This window comes from Thermobia domestica, chromosome 14, assembly GCF_964235325.1.
Source record: "Thermobia domestica chromosome 14, izTheDome1.hap1.1, whole genome shotgun sequence".
NCBI classification, from domain to species: domain Eukaryota; kingdom Metazoa; phylum Arthropoda; class Insecta; order Zygentoma; family Lepismatidae; genus Thermobia; species Thermobia domestica.
The window spans coordinates 35,343,292-35,368,555 of NC_137467.1; the positions used below are offsets into that span (position 1 = coordinate 35,343,292).

Sequence of the window (25,264 nt, forward strand, 5' to 3'; positions counted from 1 at the left end):
AAAAATGCCCATAAAATAAAATCTCGACTAGGCATGCCTCAGCCACAGTGAGGCCTACAACAAACAACTAAGCAGAAAAAGGCACGTAGGTTTATTATTTAAAATTTTTTATTATTGTTTATTTCCTGTGCAAACCTTGTCTTGTCTTGCTTGTGGCTGTGCGCTTCGCGTGTCTGCTTCTCTACACTTTCTCGCCATCCTAGCTGCTCCTGCAGTGACGTCATTTCACCAGCCAATCAGCGTCCCTTTACCGATATAACCCAGCTTTATTCATTCTATTAACCTTGAATCACTTTACGAAAGAAATACGCAACCGCAGAAGATTGGAAAAATAAAGTTACTTTTCTGAAAGTTCTCGTAAATAATTTCATTAAAACACTGGCAAACAATATAAGGGAAGTATAAGAACAGTGGTAAATTCTTATATCATTTAAATTCACAATGGCTGGTGAGGCGTCTGTTAAGTTGGAATTGATGTGTAAAGAAGAAATTGTTTATGACTTACCTCAGGAAGATCCACTCGAAGGGAAAGGGTGGACATACGAACTGATGACTGACAACAAAGAGTTAATATTATGTACAACGGAAGGAGAGCAAACAATGGACAAGGGTACAGCTTTGGATGTGAAAGTGACCGTTGATATGCTGAAATCAGAATTTGCAGAATCAGATCCTGCATTGGAAAGTAATTTAGAAACGCTAAGAAAAATAGTGGTTCAGGAGACTTGCGCGTCGTACTCTAATGACTCCCAACAATTAACCACAAAAAATTTAAATTCAGTTCGGCCAGAAAGGTAATGTTCAATTTTTCATATACTAATTGGTTCAGAGTGATAATACGGTTACATGGGTTTGGAAAATCGGTTAAAAGAAATGCTTCGCAAGAAGTATTTAGGTATGGGAGATATCTCGAACGTAAGTTAATAAATCTACAATTTGGAAATGGCGTGGCACACATACGGTACACTATCTGTATACCAAATAATAACAAGAAATCGATTTTTTGTCAAGATATAAAGGATTATATTTTTTTTCAAGATATAAACTACTACTCATACAAATCTTATGTAGTTTATATCTTCATAAAAAAAATGATTCTTTTATTATTGATTACACATTACTCACTAATTGTTGCACATATTTAAAATATAGGTGGTCGACGATATTGTTTTATTTATATAGAAACTTTTGTAAAATAAGAAATCGCGAGAATGATATTCATCCTAAAATTTTCTAATTTAAACGTGGAATGTATTATATTGAAAAAAAAAAAAAAAAACTATGAACGTTTGTAATTTTACTCAGGATTTAGCTCAAATGGATCTAGCCTAATTTCTCCGGAGGGCTTAGAACGACATTAGCAAAATACAAAATAAAGAATAATTTTACCACAATGGATGTTCATTAATTGTAGAGGTCCATACACAAATCCATTTCATAGCTGCACTAATTTCTTTAAAGGAAGTCGACTTTTTATATTCTCAGCAATCATTTCTAGGGTATGGACCTCCATTTCTCAATATAGGATCACTTTAGGGGCTTAGTAAACGTACATGAGGTATGAATTATTGTACAAACAACTATAACGAGCATGCGCTAGATGGCCAGTAAATAGAAGATTGCTATGCAGATTAATGCATTACGCAGAATGTTGGTAAACGAGGATAGCGCAAAATACTGTATTTAGGATAAACTTACATGTCTTGCGTGTTGAATGTGTACTTGAACGTTCCTAAGTTTTTTATAGGTAACATTCTGAAATGCTTTCTTTGCTTGCATATTTGTGTTCCGAAGTACCACAATACATTAGGGACGTAATTTCTTAATTATATGGATTCCTTCATTCCCAAACATTTTTCTAGTCCCGTGTCATGATTTGACACATTGAATTTTGATACTCCATTTCGTTTACAGTGGTTACTAGATACCGTAACACAGGGTTAATTTGCACATTGGTTGTTAGTTTGCACGAAATATGAAAAGAGTTTCATAGTCCTCTGTCGGTACAACCATGAACTGTAAACAGGAAGTTTCAACTACGCTGTAAGATTTTGGCTATTTTGTTGGGGTTAGCATCAGTTCTAATTACCAGGAGGGTTTGTTGTAGTGGTACGAAAAGCAGTTACTGTAAAAACAGCCTAAATTTAAAAGAATTTCCGTCAAAGTTAAGTGATTTTCGTAGGATACTAGTGCGTTTAATTGGACTTTGATGCAGTTCTTGAAACTGAAATGTGAAACGTTTCATACGTGGGGTTCCTTTCAACAACATACAAAAAAGTATTACTTTGCAATGTTTTCATTCAGTATTTAAACATTTGGTTAGAGTGCAGTTTATGCCGAACAAGTGATTTTGTCACCGAAAGTGGTTTTGGAGAAACAGAATCACAGTCACTGGAACAGGTACGGAATCGTTTTTATTCCTTTTGTTGAGAATGTTGTTTTGGTGTTTTAGCGATCGGTGTTAGTGATATAGTCTCTTGTGCTGTGATTGGTTGGTTGTGTTGACGTCGCTGATTGGTAGTTATGTACTAATGTGTGATCATGCTGTATGTTTGAATTTGGTAGTCGAACATGTGTTACTTTGGTGAAGGAAAAAGAAGATAGTGAAATGTGCCAACTGAAGTTAATTTCGATGTCGGTTCGTTCTTGTAATTTTGTCCAGGATTTGAACAGACCGTTTTGCGAGTTTGATTGTTCTGATATTATTTATTATTATTATTATTATTATTATTATTATTTTTTTTTTTTTTTTTTTTTTTGCTTAAACATGTTTGTGATACTGAAGTGAATTCGTATCGTTTCGGAATATTGTGTGGATTGATTTAACATTGAAGAGAGTTTGTTCGGTAGACGCAAATTTACTGTCGGTCAAATGCGCTGTAGGCAAAGGTGGATAGTCGGTGATATATGCCGTGAAACTAATGAGATATTTTTGAGTGAGTGTAGTGAGAACTCTCGCAGTGCTGATTCTCTTTTAAAAATTATTTCTAAGCGTGTACGAATCCTGATTATTACTGATTGTTGGAAGGGGTACGTGTTTTTTTTTTTTTCGTCATGCTGCATTGATTTATAATTGGTGGTGAGTGTTACTTTATTTTTTTGCTGTTAGTTTTTCTGTATTACGTTAGATTTATAGTAGTGGTTTTATTATTTATTGTGGTTTTCGATGTTTTCTTTACGAGTTCTTAAGTTTCTTTACGAGTAGCCCCCCATTTAGATCTCAAAATTGATAGTCACCGTTTTACCTGAATTGATTTCTCGGAAGACTTTAGAGTCAGTTCTCAAAGATATTGCCCTTGTACTTAGTAATTGAAGAGTAAATTCTTAATGAGTGTGGTAGATCATTTGGTTAGCAATCGTAATATATAATCATTGTTATGATATATCTTAGTTTGCTGGTGAAGTTAGATTACGATTGCTTATTAGGTGGTCTGCAAAACTTCTGCAGAATTTACTTTTCTATTGCTTCGATTCATGGAATTATTTTTGGGAACAGATCTCTGAAGGTTCCGAGGAATCGGTTCAGCTGAATCGGTTCCAATGAATGTTCGGCATAAAGTGCACTCTTACCAAACATTTTATACTCTACACTAAACTGCATGCATTTTATTAACATTGATATTATAATGATGGTATCGGTATCAGTACTTACTTTGGTTGTTCCATTATGTTGGTGAAATGTAATTTATTTTTCCTTGTGATGCTTCACTGATTTATAATTAGTGATAAGTGTTTTTTTAAAATTTTTGTCCTTCTTACGTTAGCTTTATAGTAGTGGTTTGACTAAATATTATTTTTTTGGATGTTTTTATGGTGCTTGAGTAGGGTGTGGGTGGGGTGGTAGTCCCCATATAGATATCAATATTGATAGTGACCACTTCACCTGAATTGATTAAAAATGGTGTTTAGTAACATTTTGGCCCTTGTCTATATAATATAATTCTTAACATTGTACATTATTTTGACTCGGACAGTAACTAACCGATTCAGCTGATCCGGTTCCGGGAGCAAACTGGAGCAATTTCGGAATCATTCCTAAACTGCTTCCGACACAGGATCAGATAAATCGTTGCAGTCACTGTTTGAGTCAAAGTAAAGATTTGCCTAAAAATCTATTCCTAGTGATTCCTACGTGTATAAGCTGCAAGCCCAGTCCCCAAAAGTCTAGTGATTATTTTAAAAGTATTTTTAAATGAAGCGCCTCTCATACTACTTTTCTGGATCTGCCACTGTTCATTATTTGTTTTCTAACAAGCAATCCGTTCCAGCATCTACCTAAATAGGAAATTTACCTTAATTTAAAACACAGGAAGGATCCAGTGGTAATAATTTCCTGTCTAAGCGGTATTTTGCACTGATGCAAATTAACACCTAGTAAAGGCTTAAATGCCTTCTCCCAGTTTTACGTTTTTTATGACTTTATAACGTTTCGCATTTCTATTTCAACTACTGCATCGAAGTCCCATTATACAGGGTAGTATTCTACGGAACAAATTTAACTTCGACGGAAATTCTTATAGATGATATCTGTTAAATTCTATCATCCTTTTCAGTGACTTTGCAGCCTTTACCTCTACTAGAACAAACTTTCCCGGTAATTTGAACTGAATTAACCGCAAACATTATAGCCGAAATACAGTTACATGTTCTATCTTACGGTGGCAATTGAAACTTCCTCTCTATTGTTCATGGTTTTACCGACAGAGTACTGTGAATCTCTTTTCAAATTTTGTGCAAAGTAACCCCGTCTTATGGTACTTCAAAGTAGTATTATGCAAGACATCATAGTTTTGATTAAACGGTAGGTTATATATCATTATTTGGTTTACCTTAACTTGGGAAAAGGAAGTATTAAAGATGTTATTAACTTACTCTTTATCTTTCCCTGTCATCACGTTAGGAGGATGAAGCTCGATTCGTATACTAATATATAAGAGCTAGTTATTACACACTTATAACTAACATTATGGAGTAGGGTACTATAGACGTGAAAGACCCCAAAATATTAGGAAGAGTAGAGATGAGAAAATGATCAAATAGGGCCGCTATCACTATCGAATCCATAGTCTTCTAGCGCAGTAGGTGCTTCTCATTGGTATTTATTTTGTTTAATTTTTAAAATAATAGTTATTATTATGATTATGATAAGGAATTAGAAATGTACCGGAAAAGACATTAAAATCGCAAGATTGTTGCTTTCTTATTTATTCTTATCAGTTTCTTATTTCAAAATTTTTTGTATGCACATTTTTTGCCTGAACCTAGTGCTACTTCGCCTGGCGCATGGTAAAATACAAGTTTGTACAGTACTATAATATGAATTTTTACCTAATACTGCGGAAAAAATTTGCAATGTGTATGATTTGTTTAACATAACATGAAAAAGATATACCAAAAAATATATATTAATAATCATAACCGTGGACTATTGACTAATCGTGGACAATACATAATGATTCCAGTTATGTATAAAAATATTTATAATAATCTTTAAAACATTCAACGCTCGAAATCGAAAATGACATCAATAAACACTACAGTTTGGAAACACGTCTCAAATAAATAAAAAAATAAGAAATTATTTGTGATCCATATCTAGGCCCATTCTTTCTGTAAGGCCCTCGAAAATTTTAGTCATTTCACTTGTCTTTTAAATGGTGTGATTTCAAATTATAACCCCTATAATGAAAAGCAGAACGGACGCCATTAATAGTTCCAAATTGTAAACATGTTACAAATTAAAAGATTGGGTATAATTGTATAGCTCATACCTAGGATATTATTATCCCTTCCTAGATTGTAGAAAATGATAACTAATTATTTCACTCATCGGATAGCAATAACGTGATTTGAATTGAAACACCTCCACCTTAGTTCCTCAGAGCGCGTAAATGAGAAGTCAAAATTTAGAGTAGGTAAAAAAAATAGAAGAATTGGATAATTTTAGTTTCTTTTATCTACGGACATAATTGTATGTTTTATATTGTATCATATAACAACAAATGTGTTTCTCCCAGTTATTACGGATAAGACAATTTCAAATTATGTCCTTTGTGTTGAGAAGCGGAAAAACTATTATTATGAACCACAAGTTTGATAATGTTTCAAGAATATGGATTTAAAATATTTTCCCGACTTGTTTCGGATTTGTACCTTTTATTTGCAGCTATTCTACAACCAACTTTACGGAATAAATAACTTATTTATTTTCATTTTTAGTAGTTAACTGTAACAAATTAGGAGTTTGTGCTTCTAGAATTTAGAAATTTGTAAGAATATCTTTAGCTGGAAACTACAAAGAAAGTTGTATTTTTTGTATTGTATTGTATTGTATTGTTGAAAATTATATTTTTATTTAAACCAATTGGAAGTTTAATTGTGCAGTTGTGCTTTGAAAGTTCTCAAGAAAGAACTGTCCAATAAATATCATTGTAAAGCATATTTACAAAGCTCATCCCGAGAAATATGGTTGTATATTTAGAAATTTACTACTCTGGCCAGATGTGATATATGCTTTGTAAGCCCGAATCTGGCCAGCGGGCTAATCATTTTATATATTAAGAAGAAGGTGTTCTAGTTTTTATTACTTTTACTTTAATGTTACTTAATTATGCACCAAGGCAGACGGTGATGACAGCAATGAATGAACGGTAGAGTGAAAATGTGGGAGGAAACGTCAGAATACCCCAAAAACCCAGGTACACGTTTTTGTTCTTGAACTAGAAAACCCGATTGACGGAAGCTAAACGAACTAGCAGAGCTTTACCACTGAGCCACCGTGTCTCCAATAAAAATAAAATTGTACCACTTTACAGCTCTCCTACAATACATATGTTATACTGATATTAATTTATTTTGCAATTCAGGATCTAACTAAAATATTGTATAATTAAGAACATGCTACTCGAAACTATTGGCATAATAGATTTTGTCTCTTTTTTCCCTCTAACTTCTGCGCTGATGACGGGTAATTAATTAATGTAACTGATTGTAAAATTAATTTTCAGCACTTTTACGTCGGGAATCGAACTCTAGACCACGTGCACCAATGGCACACGCTAGCAATTCGAACAACGGCGAAGGCTTTATCCAAATGCACAAACTGTCCTATGACAAGACTAGTGATGGACAAATGCCCGGGAAGATTCCCAAAAATGGAAATTTTCTTCGAATTTATGAACAATCACAAATGAAAATGCATTCTATTTCTATATATCAGTTCAAAGTTAAAATCGTTTTTATATCACAGTATATTATTACAGTTGTCCCCAGAGGAGTCTTTAAAATGTATATTCTGAAGGATGTTATGTTATTTTATTAAATTTAGAGAGTACGCATAAATGGATATTTATTTATAATATGTTCTACGAAAGAAAATGTGTTTCAAAAAAGGTATAGTAAGTCCACGTACTTTTAAACCACTAAAAAGTTTAAATTTACATGTAAATGGATATTCTATACTTGACTCTACTACTGATATAAACATATTAAATTTTACATGTTATAAACAAATTAGGTTGGGTAACTGCCACAAGACACATGTCCCACAATTTTGTCAACATTTAGGCATAAATATGTATGTTCACAATATTTGCAAGAAAAATTCTTATCTTTATAATTTTGCATGTAATATTGCCACACGACATTTCTTTCTGCCCATTTCTTGAAATGTCATGCTTTAGTTCACATGTAAGTGAAGTCCGAATACCTCTTCAAAAATTCAAGCCAGAGACAGGAGACAGACCGACGTCTATTACTAACATTGTTTCAGGGTTTATTGTTAGTGCTATATATCTATTTCTACGTAATTCTACATTATTTTACAAAATGTTTCCTTTTCATCATTTGTAAATTAGTACTTTGCTATTTTGGCTATTGTTTATCTTTGGTGGACCATCATATGCGCCTACTTTTCGCGGTATTCTATTCTGATACAGTTGTTTTATGGCTTCATATGTTAAATTACGTTACCAACATTAAATTCAGACGGCATTGCCGAGCGAGCTTTAGCGAGTGAAGTCGGGATAGAGCCCCGCAGGGCTCTTTGTTTTCTATCTTCGTTACCAGCAATTCATTTCCTTTTCTCACATAAATCATTTCCTCTTACACTTACGGTTTGTGCAAATTCCCTACCGCCCTAAAAAATTGTGTTCGATACTTTCTTGAGTACTTCAACATCACTATACACTCTTTTGTTCCGTAAATTGTCCTACGTTTTGCTAGTTTTTGGCCTCTATACTAAACAATTACCCTACCTTTTAGTTCAAATGGAAATGGAACTTAAGAAAATCATATTATTAGTTATATAAAGTAGTCAAATAATTTTAGATTTTTTAACGAGCTAATTCTTTAAAAACTAGAAGTAAGTCATAATATATTAATATAAAGTTATTAGTCATATTGTTCTTATAATTTGGAGGATAAAGTAAAGAAATGGAAATAAATACCTTCCTGGAATTTTATAGATCAGGAAGATAACCCTGGAATATTCAGGGTCTCAAATAAGAAAGTAAGAAATTGTTTGATTCATATCCAGGCCCATTCTTTCTGTAAGGCCCTCGAAAATTTTAGTCATTTCATTGTCTTTTAAATGGTGTGATTTCAAATTATAACCCCTATGGTAAAAAGCAGAACGCACGCCATTAATAGATCCAAATTCTAAACATGTTACAAATAAAACGATTAAGTATAAATGTATAGCTCTTACCTAGGATATTATTATCCCTTCCTAGATTGTAGAAAATGATAACTAATTATTTCACTTATCGGGTAGCGATAATGTGATTTGAAGTGAAAGAACTCCAACTTAGTCCCTCAGAGCGCGTAAATGAGAGGTCAAAATTTAGTGTAGGTATAAAAATAGAAGAAATGGATGATTTTATTTTCTGTTTTCTACAGACATAATTGTATGTTTTATATTGTATCATATAGCAACAAATGTGTTTCCCTCAGTTATTACGGATAAGACAATTTCAAATTATGTCATTTGTGTTGAGGAGCGGAAAAAGTATTATTACTAACCACAAGTTTGATATTTCAAGAAAAAGGATTGGAAATATTTTCCTGACTTCGAATTTCCTTTTTTCAGATTTGTACCTTTTACTTTTGAGCTATTCTACAACCACCTTTACGGAATAAATAATTTATTTATTTTCATTTTCATTTTTAGTAGTTAACTGTAACAAATTATGAGTGTGATTTCTACAATTTAGAAATTTGTAAGAATATCTTTAGCTGGAAACTACAAAGAAATTTTCAACTCGTTCTATTTCAAGCGCTTTCCAATTCGATTTTTTTTTGTGTGTTGCTCTGAGCCTATCGTAGAGGTATATATTTGACATACTGCTACTCCTAGTATAAGAGCCAAGTAACTCGTCAGTATTTTTTTCAAATGAAGAAGGAAGTATTAATGTCCGTACTGACAAACAATGAAAGAAATTTTGATCGTAGCATTAAACTTGTTTCAAACTTGATCAGAACGGCTCCTACTCTGCAGATGGTATAATTTGAGACCGTTTCATTTCTTTTAGGCGAGTGAAATGAATTGAGATCTTATTCGAGAATATAGACGAATGTAAGAATAACCCAGGAACGAACTTTGAAAAATTTCCCAACCATTCTATTTGAAACATATTGCGAAATTTATCAGCTATTGCCAGTTATTTTGCTTCTAATTGCAGAGAATGTGATTCAAGATCAAGATATTTCTTATTATTTGATTGAAATAAATTTTGTTAGTTTGCTTTTAGATTTTAGGCAAGTGAGAATGGCCCAAGATACAAGTCCTGCAGGATTTTGTATTTTTTATTTAAGAAAAGCTTTGGAATAGAAGATTAAGAATAGATTTATTATTACAAAATAACTATGCAAAGTGTGTTTTTTGACAAAATAGAATCTTAGTACCTTTAACAATGTGCCCAACGTCGGCTTCTTCTTTTTAGTTTTCCTCTAAAGGGAAGTGGTCATTATGACTGCTAATCGTTTTCTGAGTAACGTTAGTTTCTGTTTTTGTTATGGGGCAGCAGCATTTTATCAGATAATGTTCTGGCAGTACTTTTGAGAACTGTATTTTATAATGGACTTTTCGTTCTTATATATAGAACTCCTGTAGCCTGACATCATCATTATTATTTAAATTCATTTCAGAACGATGTTAAGTCAAATTTCGCTTTGGATTAATGAGATGTACTCATAAAATGCCAGGAAAGCGTTATTTATTTATTTATTTATAAATTAGCCCTGTACAGTCCAGATTAGGAATATAATTGTAAATACGAAATTATTAAGTACATCCCGCCTTTCGAACAAAATATTTTAGTAGCATAGAAAAATATACTGTCTAAGCTGAATTTCATTCTGGATTGCAGGTTTACATTAGGAAAGCACGACCATGGCTATGAATCCAAGGTTTTATGAGAGAAATATATAAACTGCTTTAAGAAAAACTATTGTCCACTTTTGTTATATGTCTTACACGGGGGAATATATTCCATGATCCAATCGAAAGTGCAGGAACGTGAGAGTACAAGGAGCCAAGACTGACGAGAAGGTTATGGTGCTAATGGTTTATAGTTTACTTGTGTATCTGTTTTTCTATGTATTTTGTGTTTCCACGTATATTTCCCTTTTTTTTTTAATTTAACCTTTTCTCAATTTTTAAAAGTGTTTTTTTCACACTATTTTCGATTGAATTCCACCAAACTATGAGTTTTCTACCATTTTGTCAGTACTTGCGTGTATTGATAGCTTTTATCATACTTCATACTGCCTTTTTGGACAGTTCCATATTTTTTCACTTAAAGATGTAAACGCTGAGCTATTCCATATAAAATCAGGCAGCTTACGAGTGAAGCTTCAAAATTTAGAGTTAAATTTTACATTTCAAGTAGTATTACCAGTTGGCGAAAAAAAGTGGAAGGCTGAGATTTTTTCGAAGTCAGTTTTGAAATTACAGATACTGATAATTTACCAGCAAAATATTCCATGCTTGACATTTGTTTGATTAGCACTTGCAGAGAGCTCAAAGCTCATAGGATACTAGCAAGTAGGAACATAGCACTTGCAAGATAGATATTTTCTATTTTGTATGCAAGTAGTATGAGAATCGTCAAAGTAATTTAAATGATATTTTTATAACTTGTTTATGGTAATGAACAATTTGTTAATCAACTAATTTATATTTTAACTGAGTGTGACGTGAAAAGTCACGAAATATGAAAACTGTATGCAAGGTGGCTATAATATCATGATAGAAAAACACATGATTTGGGTACTACTTTCCTAGTGCCACCATTAGCACAGCTGCGGAAGTATTTCCAAATAAGCAAACGGAGTGAAATGAATTGTATATACTCAGTCAGAAATGTCCAGTATATACTGTATTCGCATCAATAGTAATTGTATTTAAGCGCAGAACTAAACTTTAACAAACTTGAAACCAGAAACTTAATGAAACGACATAATGATCTTACCTTCCTCCAGACACTATTATGTTTAGACCTTGAATTTACCATGAAACCATTGCCTCCAAGAGTCTTAGAAACACACAAATCTTGAGAGATAAGGTTGGTAGCTACTCTTTACATTTCTTATACGGTACAGCTTCTATACACTATTCATACAGTATACGGTACAGCTTCTACACAATATTCATCTTACCTTCTTGTTTCAAAAAAAAAAAACGCAGCGAAATGATAGCTATTTCACAATAAGTTACTAGGTTTGGAAACACACCTGCTCGAAACACAGGTACCATAGTGAGTCATCAAAATTGGCAGAAGGCAATTTTATATACACATCCAGGATAACAATGCTACCAACTTAAAATGTGCAAAATATAGCTACAGAACCAAATATTTAAACATGTACAAATTTTAGCATGAATTCCAAATTGAAAAGTTGAATATAATATAATTTAAAGATAGAGTAGTCACATAGATTGATTATTTTATATCTGTGGAATCAAACTTCAGAAAAACGATCATGTCGCATTTCATTATATTTGACCCAGAAGCCGTTGATTGTAGGGAGCGTAAACCCATGGCCGATAGGTTAGTTCGGCGTTTGGTCTACCATGCAGTAACATGTTAGTCAAATTTGATGTTTAATCTTCTAGTATAAAAATTACAGGATCCATGATCTGTAACAATTTCAATCGTTTCTTTGTGTAATTCTCTTTTACCTTTCTTAATTTTAATAGTCGGAATGTATTATTTCAATTTTTCCTTTTATGGTTAATTTTCACCATGTTCTGCATTTTCTTTTGATAATTCTTTTTAGCTACATTACTAATCGGAACTTTTAGAATTAATTCTTAAATGTTCACCTATTTCTTTTTAATACAATTTTTTATTACTCGTCCTAGTCAGCTAACCATTAACATTTAAGGAGGCTGGCGTTCTAAGAAATAGTAGCTCCTTAATCCAGGTGAATTGTTTCAGTTTATGTCTTATAGCTGGACACCGACCATGACACGCAAGGGCATTTCTCCAATTGGAGCAAGAAATAAGTAATATTTCGGCATCACTTAGAGAAGCACTAGATAGATAGGATAAATTACATTCACGTTGAGTTCTAAGAGATGAAAATTAATGCAAACAAACTTCTTTATTTCCACCTTTATCTTATTTTTTCTTTTAATACAGATGGCCGTATGGCACAATTGATAAATTAAGATTTCACGTACTCACAATAATCTTCGAGCGGTCAACTCCTTCAGGGGCGTTGCAGTTATAACAATCTCAGACGTTCCACGTCGGATAATCCCAAGGATCCGCTGGAGTCCTCTGCTGATAGTAATAAGCGATCGTCCAAGCCGGCACAATTATTCCTTCCTTTTCAATGATTTGGAGCCAGAGTTTGTCTCACAAAACTGAAATTAGAAACGAATGTTAAGGTGCTAACACATATGTACTAGTCACTTCACTACTGATTTCTGCACAATATTAGAAAAAATATTTTACACGAAGGAGTATGCAAATATCGTACAATCACTGATGATAAACTAAAAAAAAATCGGCTCTCACGTATGCAAACGGTAATTTAGCTTGCGAAGCTCAATCCGTACAAGGGGAGAACTCATAAGAGTATAACGTGTGTTTACTTTAGAACAATGCACCCCACTCGCCTTCGTGTGTGCCCTTCCGAGCGACGACCAGGCGTTCGTGCAAAGCACTCAAGGTTCTTTTAGCAAACCAAAGCTTGTATATGGTCAGCCGGGAAAATCCCGATTTTCACTCCTAGCATCGGGACCGGAATTATCGTCGTATTAGCTTTTAGTTATAGCAGTGCGTAGGAGGAGGGTGATTGTCCCGAAAGTCAGATATAAAGAAAGAGTCACCAGAAATGCAGCACTCACGTGATCAGTGTCCTCCTCCATATACGAAGCTTCGTTAATAAAGTTTAAAATTAACATATTCCAAAACTGGTGTCGAATCTGGCGTAATATCACGACTATTTTTTTTTAACTGTATACATCTCAAATACGGAAGTAGTTCAAATTTACTATTACATCCAATTTCATTACTTATTTTATTAGAGGAAGAGTGCTAAAATCTATCACTTTGCAGTTGCTTGTAATCGATTCTGCATTCAAATAGTATGTTCATTTTTTCCGTTGAAATTCAATTCCAACTGGACATGGTTAAAATTAGCCGTCTCCGGTTTCAACATTTATCGCTATAAAACGAAAATAATAACAGGTATGTAGTAGCTGTTGTTTTGTAAGTGATTAGTAATCCTGTTATCGGATTTTCATAGAGAAAAACTGTATAAGCTGTTGAGCAGCTTTTCTGCGATCGGGTCAGCGTCCCAACGATACGTTCTGTCTTCTTCCTTAGCTTTCTATTCAGATTAGAAGTGCTACAAATTAACAAGATTTTTCAACATTTATCTCTATAGAAATGAAAAAATAACGGATAACTAGTCATAGATATTTGAGATAGATCTAGAGTCCAAGGAACAGATTCCTTCTTCGATCTTGTTAATACATGGGAACATATTGTTACAGATGTACTACCTCATGTTTGAATATTGAATTCGCATAATTTGGAAGTCGATTGTGAAACGATACTCACTTGTTTAATTTGGGTATTGTATAAAATGTTTAATAAACCCCACCAGGTTGATACTTTTAACCATGCATAAAAAAGTTGTAGCCACGTAACAGCTATTTGGCAGAAGTTACGTGAATGATTAATAAAAAAAATGTGACACCTTCACACTTTCTTTTTTACTGGCATGAATTTTAACCTTTACCCTGATTTGAAATATTATTTTAGTACTAGGCACTGCTGTTATTTGTTCGTTTTCGAGCCAATATTGTATGTTTTAACCAGTACAAGATTTTACCATTCCGACATTTGCGTTGGTAAATTCACACGTTCCGCTAATACCGTATCAGTTGTTCATAAACACAGATATTTTACGAATTTTGTAACTTTTTGAACTTCATTATAGTTACCTTAGTGTAAACATAATGTTCAGCCGGCATTGTATATGTTGGTGATTCTACCTACCTGCACAATTGTGTAGGTCAGTGCTGAAAGAGTTAAAGATGGTTATTAACAATCAGGAAAAAGACGTTAAATTTTGAATAACTTACGTAGCGTGAGATGAACGAAAAGAAATTTTACGTGCTATATATTTAGTTAACAATTACAATAAAAAACATCACATTTTTATACAAATAATGAAATCGATATGTCTACGATAGGCGGGTCACGTCGCTTGCGTCACTAATATGCTTGTTAACTGTAAAACTTTTGTGAAATTTTGGTGTGTCAAAAAGGAAAAGATAATACTACAGGATACGATACTCTAAGAATGGGCTATGATGATGGAAGTTGGCATGGTTTAGTGTAGGATGATACCCAGTCGAGAAGTTAAATTTATGAGGTGTGGGACTTCGGGTTTGGTTAATCACTGGGTGAATGAGTTTCGCATATTCTTGAGTTTATACTAAAATTTAAAGTGAAATATATATTTTACTTTTTAAGCTATTACTGCTACAAGTACACATTGAAAATTACTATGAAAACTTCAAATGAAGGTCACGTTTCTTGCAATTGAGTTACTCTTTCGGCCTTCATTCACAATTTCGCGAACGTATGTTCAGTATGTTGTACTTTTTTGTAACCAGCGAAACAAACACCTGATCACGAGGGTGCTACCTCTGCAACAAAGTGTGCAGAAAACCAATGCTTAACTTCAACTTTGAAATTTCACAGATAGTACAGTAAATACAACCAGAACCAAGCTTATGCTTATTGTCCCTGGTTCAGGGTTTGTGCAGGAACTTGATTTTAATTCGTACTTTATTGATATGCGGACTAGTTTCAACACGCATTTATGCGAATAAAACATATTGACTGAAATAGTATAAACAAAATGTATACTTTCTTCGAAATGGGATGGTAAAGTCGGGAAAAGATTTTCTTGAAAATTTATTTCATATGTTAATTATTATTATTATTTTGTTGTTTTTACGTTGTGTTTATAAATGTCCAGTGTTCGTTACAACATTAGTCATATAGTATTACGTAATTCTATTCCACCAAGTGTATATTTAAAGAAGTTATATTATGTAAGATGCCGTTAAAGGTACGTAGATATACTTAGTAAAGAGTGTCCGTAAGTGTTCTTCCCTGGGTATTGTATTGTAGTAGCGCGGGAATGAAACAGGAAATATTACTGTAAATTATCGAGGAAAAAATTGTGATTCTTCGATATTTTTTCCCAAGTACGTAGATATACTTCTCCATATAAGTAAATTGCTCCATATAAGTAAAGAAAAACGTTCGGAAATGATAAAGGCGTTGTTTGAATGAGAAATGATGAAAATACTTTGTTTCGGAGTAATTTTTTAAAGTGGTATACAACAAGCCTTTTTGCTGTTTTTGGCGTTGCTCTTGTTAAAACATCTAAAGAAGTCTATAAGTTGATTTGAAGTTCACAGCTTAATTTCACAACATCCCCTTGAAATTGTAGTTTTTCTACATTTTTTATGCTAGCAAAATTGTGATCACTTGAGTGCATCAGATAAAGCGTGATGAAGTTCTGTAAATTGCATATTCATTTTATATCATATGGTAAATTTATGTATTATGAGATCTGCGCAAAATTTTCCGTTTTCATCTCGTAAGTCGTAGATAACATGCTCACTGGTATAAAGATTTTTCATGATAAATTTCACCTCCCAAGTATAATCCACTCATCAGATACTCTGCTTTTAGCGTAAGATTTATAGCTTTTCTTTTATTCGTAGGATATTCATTCTAGAGTCAGTAACGTAAGAAAAGATAAAAAGTTTTCTAAATGAGATACATCATACATGTCTGGCTAATTCCAGACATGTAAAATTTAATTTCAATCAATTCAGCCATTTCTGTTGGTAATACCAGATTAGGTTGATGTCAATTTTTTTGTACTGAGGTATAATATGCAGAATGTTCGTCTTCTCACTCTTGAATGTTGTAATTCCGAGAACACTGCTGCTCGCTACAATTTTTTAAAAGTAAGAAAGCTATTGTGCCAACTGTCCTTTCTCTAACAGGAGAGACCAGTTAGATTATAAGAGTTGACGTACGAATTTAATCCTCTTTCCGTCTTTATGATTCCCATTTGAATGAACGTAACGTATTAAAATGCCACTTAAATGTAGACGCTCAACATATTAAATTATTTATTTCAAACCGTTCAGCAGCCTGTATTTTATAATGTGATGCATAACAAATTTCTTCAATTTTTCGGTATTCAGAGTGTAGCATTTATCTTCGTACGCCCTATTTACTTTTAAAGTGATAAACAATAACGACTTGAGTGTTTCACGATGCTAATAACACTCGAGAGGCATTGTTTGCAAAAACCCTGTGATAGCAAGATTCCAAACCCAATATATATTTCGATTTGTGCGAATGACATTACACCAGGTTATGATAAATTTAAATTCTATCTTTACACCACAAAGATAAAAGCACTATTAATAATCTAGGAGTAACGAAGGTTTTAATGGTTGTCCACATTATCTTAACGTGGAATTCTGGAATCGTTGTATCATGTATTTCAAATAAGTAGATAAAAATTACAAGAAATTGAAAACTCTATGCTTCTCAAAAGTTTTTATTTAATAAGAATGTATGAGATGTAACTACGTAGCTACATATCAATATACGCAAAATTTTACTATCTCAAGGTATCAGACTATATAAGATCGCAACTAGAAATTTGTATAGTTAAGGGAAATCACGTATCTTGTGCAAAATTTTAAAAGTTGTTATATCGTCCCTTTGTTTCTTTGTAATCATAGCGACAGTTTTTTGTAGCTGCAATTGCAACAAGTTCTTCCGATTTTTAAATTTTCTGACACAAAAAGTAATGATATATAATTAATGTTAGTGACAACGGGTCTCTATTTTCACTTATAATAATGAAATGTTTATTCCACATAGCACAAAATAAGTATTTTGGTATGTACCAGGTTAACTCTGATATCGTATATATCGTGACGGACATAAGTCTTTGACCAGGTAATGGCGACTGCTTTGAAACAAATGCAGCTTATGAGAATTAGGTCTTTCATATCTGTATTTTCATGTGCACAAGAAACATACTTCTGGGTCATGATCGCAGTGGTTCATGGTGAGTGGGGTCGTAGTGTGTCATGATGGTGGTGGGTCGCAGTGGGTGATATGCTGTTGACCCACGACCGACTGACCAACCGATTCAATAAACAACTCCAACTGTGGCACTTCCCGGAATATCCGTACAGATTCTGGAAAAGTTCCAGACAATATGTAATGGTTACATTTTAGGTTAAGATATTGCTAGTCTACTGTTTTATCTTTGAATAGAATTGCGATTCGCCGTGGCTTTTTTCTACATATTTTTTCGTGAGAAAACGTTAATGAGCAATAGAAAATACAACTTTTTCGATTCGGATCGGTTTGGGTTAACAGCTTGAAAATAAAATCCTTTAATGTCCAACGATTATGCCTGTTAGGTTAAGGAAGACTATGATTAAAGCAAGTGAATTATGATAGACAAATTGATGAAATGAGAAAGTGGGAGTATCCCGAGAATACCCACGAGCACGATGTCAGTCTCAACCTTGCTTGCCTTGGGAACGAACCACGCACCCACACATCAGATTGTTTATTAGACGGTCTCACTTGCGATTCCCGATGGGAAAGCCTTTTAAATATTAAATGTTCTCGATGTATCTGTGTTCGTGTCCAGGTCGTTCAAGGTTATTGGAAACACCTGGGAAACAAGAATAACCAAATACAATAGAGATAAATTACGGAGATACTTTGGGTCTTTTTTAAATTTAATCTTGAATTCACTGTACTACACTATGTTATCTTGAGCAAAATCAGTGATTAATGTTAATAAAAAATTGAATCTTAAACGTTTGCAATTCGCTACATAGAAACTCTTTCATAAATGAGCAATTCGCAACTCTTACTTAAAAGAGCGGTCTTAGGGTAGTGGCTTGATCATTCGCTTTGTGTGTTAAAGGTCCGCTGTTCGATTCTCTTCGAAGATATTCAGAAAAAAATATAATTTAGAATGTTAGTATTTCTGATGTATAATAAAATGAAGAATTATCAATTTCTCTTTTGCTTACAAGTTAGAGTTGAAACGACTTCTTTCACAGGGAAAACTAATTACATGACGTCACAATCTCGATTCCTACTGTCTGAAAACTTCGCTTGTTTCGAAAACAATTCATGAATACAAATGGGTCATCCTTCAGGTCTATGAGTCACAAAATTGCCTGAATTGTTATTAACTGTTCTTCTACTCTCGCTAGAAACAATAATAATGTTTTCCTTCTCCATTTTCAACACGTTCCATATATTCATTCAAGAAAAATTGATAAATAGTAACTATTGTTTTTGGTATGTTTTGATGATATTTCAATATAACGCAACCATAATCCAACGTCTTTTACCCAAATAAAGGGTGTTACTTCGAAAGGGTATCGTGATGAAGACAAATCCTACTTCGCTTCTGTTAAGGCATTCGAAGTTTCGAATTTCATATTTTCCAGTAGCTGACACCATTTTCCTCTCTTTGCAAAGTATCTCTTATAACTCAATTCCTCCTTATAGTGTGTCCGAAGAATTTATTTTCATTTTCGTAATTTCAGTATGCTTATTTGCATCGCAGTAGGTCGCAATATTGAGGTATCAAATATTCAGTAATAATAATAATAATAATAATATAGATAAGAAATTCCGTACGAGGACACATTGTATTAAGCCTGTAAAATCGCCCGTAGCGTTAGCCAGAAGTTACAATGTAGTCGGGATTAAAGAGAAGTGTTAGGACTATCAGGACATACCCTCTCCATACGTCCCTACAACTAGCTAAATGTTATAACGGAAAGTTTCGAGACAAATTTCGTGTAGAAAGTAGGGATTCTGAATTCACAAGACCCGTAAGAAAATTTGTTTTTAAGTAATGGTTAGGCCGGCTAAGCTACAGAAGACGTCGATGAAGAGAACGAAAGAAATATTCGAATAAAGAAAGTGGGAGGAAGCGGAACACGGAAAAAACCGAAACACACTGTGTTTGTTCAGCACAATACTCACTAGGCGGGAGTTGGGTGAAACAGGTTGAACCATTAAATTTAGAACACTTCAGCAATAATAATAATAGTAATAATAATAATGGTATTAAATGTTTTAAAGTTGCTCTAAAATTTGGCAAAACTTACTTAAACGTAGAGGTTTCGGGGAAGGGGTTCCGTACCTTCGTGAGACATTTCTCCAGCTACTCAAATTTAATCGAAAATTTTCCACTAAAGTTTCATGTAGAAAATATTCTATTGTACGTTTTGAGGAAAATAACTGTAATAAAAAGAACTTAATATCATTGAACACTAAGGGTTATATTAAACTAACATGTGCAGTTTGCAGATGTAATTCTATAAGCTTTGCTACAAAAATATATACACCGACCATAAGTTAGTGTGCACTGAAATACAAGGTTACAAAATAATATATAAGATTCAGTCTACAGAGCAATTGTTACCTAAAGAGTAGCATATACTCTTTCGAGAATCGAGATGAGACGAGCAATGTTTACGATACTTTTCGTCTCGTCTAGATTCTCATCTCCAAAGCGTGACGATATTGTGAGTTAGCCTTGTCCCGTCTCGAATTAAAATGTTAAGCCTCATCCCGATTTTGTTCGGTATGTTTTAGGATCGAGATGAGAAATTCCCCTTTTAATGGGCAACATTACACAAAACCGAAATATTTTTTTGTGTCACGTTCTGCTTGTAATGGTATCACCTGTGCGATAATAAGTTTTTATTGTTTAAATATTTCACGAGATAATTATTATTATTACTAGTATTATTCCTGAAAATTTGATAGTTCAAGTATTGAAACAAACGAGTATTCAAATATTTGAATGTAATAAAACGTCTGTCATTGCCGATCAATCGCAATAAAACTTCGTAAAGTACAGAAAAAAAAAGTTGCTGGACGTGTATTTGGTGGTAGAACCTCCAGATTACTGGTCAAGCGTCTAGACCACTGAACCACGAACACTACGCTGTAAATGATTCGTCTTTAGTCTGGTTACATTAAGTCTCTCTGTCTCAGCTTGTAAAGTTGTATGTTACTTTTTTCTTCGTTTCGAAACGTCTTTCGTTTTCCACATATGATGATATAAGTGAATAATCTTCGGTACAGTTTATAATAATAAGTTGAGTTTTTCTTAAACCTTTGGTTCACAACTTTGTTTTTTCTTCACACGAAACTACAGATATGACAGATTTAATTCTAATACTCTCCATTTGTTTCAAAGGAGTCGCCATTACATGGTCAAAGACTTATGACCGCCACGATATAAATGATTGTTCAATTTGATATAATGAAAAAAAACTACAGCCTCTTATTTTGAAAGTAGAGAGATATGGAGCTTTCTCATTGGTACTCCATTTCTTATTTCTACAATATTTCATGTAATAAAACAAATTAAGCGTAATTTTATCCTGAAATAAAGCGAAAAATTACCTTTTTTTTTGCTACTTAATCATTATCTCCAATCACATTTCGTTATTTGTTGAATATCTTACAGGCCCGATAACGTATTTGCTTCCCACGGAGAAGAGAATACGTTTATTATATTAAAAAAAGCCATTTCTCATTCAGATGAGGAACGTCATAGTTCGACGCAGTTTGGCAAAGGATTTCATCGATCACGTTTGTCAAGACATATGCTGACACAGGAAAGTGAAAAGCGTCAAACGTACCAAAACAGTGATAAACGCTTTAGTCAAAGTTCAAATTTGTCAAGCGGTAAGTTAGTTCATACAGGTGAGAAATCCCACATCTGTGGAGTATGTGGAAAGGGATTTCGTGTATGCTCAAGATTGGGTAAGCACATGTTAATCCACACAGGAGAAAAACATCACATTTGCCAAGAGTGTGGTAAGGCATTTAATCAAAGTTCACATTTGGCTACACACATGTTAATCCACACAGGAGAAAAACATTACACATGCCAAGAGTGTGGTAAGGCATTTACTCTACGTTCAAATTTGGCTAGACACATTATAATCCACACAGGCGAAAAATCGTACACTTGCCAAGACTGTGGTAAGGCGTTTAATCGACGTTCAACTTTGGCTAGACACATTTTAATCCACACAGGCGAAAAATCTTACACATGCCAAGAGTGTGGTAAGGCTTTTAATCAACGTTCAAGTTTGGCTAAACACATTGTAATCCACACAGGCGAAAAATCTTACACTTGCCAAGACTGTGGTTTGTCATTTAATCGACGTTCACATTTGGCTAGACACATGTTAATCCACACAGGAGAAAAGCATCACATATGCCAAGAATGTAGTAAGGCATTTAGTCGACGTTCACATTTGGCTAGACACATGTTAATCCACACAGGACAATAATCACAAGTGCGGAGAGTGTAGGAAAGCATTTACTGGCAGTTCACATTTGGCAAATGGCAATATTAAAACAAACATTTCAATAACCAAACACATGCAAATGGTGGTCAATAGGATTTAGTTTGGAATCAGCTTTGGCAAGACATGTAACTAGACATAGAAAGGGATTTGACGCACCCACAAGATGTTAAGTCAAGTTTTGAAAAAAAAATTAAATTCACGATAAATATCGTACAAAACAGGTCTGCAATAATACTAAATATTAAAGGAAACAATAAGTCCTTCAAATGATATACCTTTACTTTGTAAAGGAATGTGTTTTGGAAGACAAGTTTTAAGTTCGTAATTTGGGCGCAGATATTACGGCAAATTGGTTCCGCATCTACTCTACGAGCTGCTCTTCTGCCTTCCCCTCACAGGAATTGCAGCATAGTGAAAAAGTGGCTGACGCCGAGGAAGATTCGAGTGACGATTCCTCAAGTGAATGTTTATCTGAAAATAATAACTCCAAATATACCCCTTCTTGAGTCTTCAAATATGTAATGGAGTTACGGGTAACAAGTTTAAGCGACATCGATAATGAGGGGAAGCTTCCTCATCAGCTACAAGTGTAGATCCAGCGGATAAACATGTTCCATGTCTATTCCAACACTAGGGCCTTCTGGACCATCTGCGATTTGGCCGCATCTTGCTGGCCGATACATAGTTGCGCAGGTTTGTTTTCACCGCATATATTTATATTTCACAAGATATTTTTTCATGCTCATTGACGGAAACTGGGCAAATTGAAGAAAAGTAGCGGTCAAAAATCAAGTCCTCCTCCCTTCCACATCAGTTAAATTGATCAGACGAACTTCACGCAAAAATCGTATTAAGGTTGTATGTGTCAAAAGAAGACTCACTAATAATAGTGAACATGATTTCACCCCAGTTGTTAACGTCTTTGATTTTAAAGCGACTTTAACGGCATTCATATCTAAAGTGTTAGTGACGGTAACGGAATTCGTGGTGTATGTTCGGAAAGAGTTTGTGTACCAAAACTTCGGTACACAGTATCTTCCACTCTTTTTCGCTCACTGTCGTTTCTGAAGCGCGAGATGATGTAAAGTGAATGTGCATGTGGGTTGTTGAAAATAAAGTTCGTAACTATGTTTCGTATTCCTTACCTATTCTTTATTGTGTACTCAGAAGTTGTTAGGTATACTGACTTACCAACTTCTCACTCGTTTTATAAGAAAAGTTGTTAAATCAAATTTTGAACTTTGTTCAAAAACGTTGTTTAACTTATAAATAACTGGTACTGTAAGACATCGCATACCTGTCAAAACGAACCAGCACAAAAAATTTTAGATCATTGTATTGATATATCGGTATTACAACATATTTCTATAAAATTTAAAGCGTGATCCTGTAAAAATCTAGCAATAATGAGTTAGCAACTTCTGATTCTAGTGCGTCATTTATTTCGCGTTCAAGCTTGGCAAGACAAATTTTAATATACACAAGTAGAAAACTACACATACGATGAGTTTAGAAAAGTATTTCGTTTGGCAGGACATTTTAATACAGAGATGAAAATCTCACACGCATGACAACACACAGTTAAAAAGAAGAATATATATATATATATATATATATATATATATGGAGTTCACATTTTGCAATACATATGTTAAAAAGACACAGGAGAAAACTTTATTAAAAAGAAAAGTGTTCTAAGTGTGTAGAAATGACTTAATTAAAGTTTATATTTTGCAACAGATATATTAATACAGATGGGGAGGATCTGCTCGTGTGAAGACTATGAAGAATGGTGTAATCGAAGTTCAATTTTGGGGGAAACATGCTATCTCATACAGGTAAAAGATGGCTATGCATAATTGTGAAAACGGCTTACATGAAGTCCACATTTTGTTAGTAAAAAAATATTGTAAGATATGTGAAGCGATTTACTGAAAAATAATTTTTGTACATAAGATGGTATTGTCAAGTTACACGCGTGATAAAATATACAAATGCGAAACATCTTAGTTGTCAAAAGTTCGCGATAAAATTCGTTAAATATCTCGTTCCTTACCTTGATCCGCTCACGTACTGCCAATTCACGTTTCCGTTCGCGACGACGTCAATACGGCCATCATCGATTAATCACATTTTTCAGCTCTGTGTATGATGCAAAGTGTATGTTTTGGCGCATTTAGCTTTCTTAAATTAAGACAAATCATTGTTGACCAAAAGTATACTTTTCATTTAAATTAAATTACAACACTCCTAATATGAGTGAACACACTGAACAAAACACAAAAGAACAGAATACAACCTAATCAACATCCATGTCACTGAGCTAGCAGTGATAATGTTGATATTTATTGCAGGGAGTAGTAATCATTAAGTGCTTCTTGCACATGTGTTTCCACAATATGTAGATTCAAGGCGGGTTCAAAGTTAATCAACATCCACGTCACTGCCCTCTTTCTGAGTTTGCTGGCATGTATTCCAAGTAGTAGTAATTGTTGACTGCCTTCTGAACACGTTTTTCCCAGAATCATTACATTTAAGGCAAGTTCTGTTTTCTCTCGATCCGGAGATGTAGGAAATATCTCTTCGGATTGGTTAGACCGGTTCATCATCTGTAGTTTGATTTCCGTATAGTGCCAAGAACAGGAGCTTTTTTTTTTTTTTTTTTAATTGAGATTTCAGAACGAGCTTTCAGGTTTTCATTTATTAGTTCTAATGCTAACTCATACAGATATGGTATTATTTTATTATTTTTATTTTAGGGATGTTAAAAATGAAACAGCGACTGAGAAATAATGAAAGTTTTACTTACACTTTATGTAAATGGGAAACGAAAAAAAATCACGTTTTGGCTCTCTCTGACGGCAGATGGGCCATCCACCCTCCAATACAAACTTTAAGATTGTACTGAACCGGAAGTAATGTCTTTGATAATTTTCTCGTACAGGAGTGATACGTTTCAGAGTAGCGAGATATTGCTTTAGGATGACACATAACTTTCTAATTCAGATTTATAAATGGGAGAAACTTGTTTTCCAAGAACAGGTTTCCCTGAAACATCTATAAAAATGAGCGAAAGTGGAAAAGAAATAACAGATGACGTCGAACGCAAAAAGGTTTAGCTTATATTGTCCTGTCCAGAGGTTCTCAGGCCGGAGAGAAAATAAAAGTAACTCATCCTCTGGAGGAGTGATAGATAAATGAGATAAAGTGGACGAGCGAGCGGATTGAACAGGGAAGTATGTTGACTATGCAGTTTAGAATTTATTACAAAATAATTCATTAAAATTTTCTGTTCCTCCCTCAACCTCTGCACCTGTT

At 33.8% G+C, this 25,264-nt stretch overlaps 1 protein-coding gene across 2 annotated transcripts; it reads left to right on the forward strand.

Moving 5' to 3' along the window:
- Positions 1 to 265: 265 nt before the first annotated feature.
- On the forward strand, positions 266 to 23,543 carry LOC145669625 (uncharacterized). Of its 2 annotated transcripts, XR_014128219.1 has the most exons (3): positions 266 to 794; positions 10,368 to 10,549; positions 21,094 to 21,142. XR_014128219.1 is itself a non-coding variant. In XM_081737862.1 (2 exons), the coding sequence occupies exons 1-2, from the start codon at positions 442 to 444 to the stop codon at positions 21,926 to 21,928; spliced, it is 1,188 nt and encodes a 395-aa protein (XP_081593988.1). In that variant the 5' UTR covers positions 269 to 441; the 3' UTR covers positions 21,929 to 23,543. The 2 variants fall into 2 exon arrangements, 1 of the variants encoding a protein (XP_081593988.1); XM_081737862.1 differs by lacking the exon at positions 10,368 to 10,549 and having other exon boundaries at positions 269 to 794; positions 21,094 to 23,543.
- Positions 23,544 to 25,264: the final 1,721 nt, after the last annotated feature.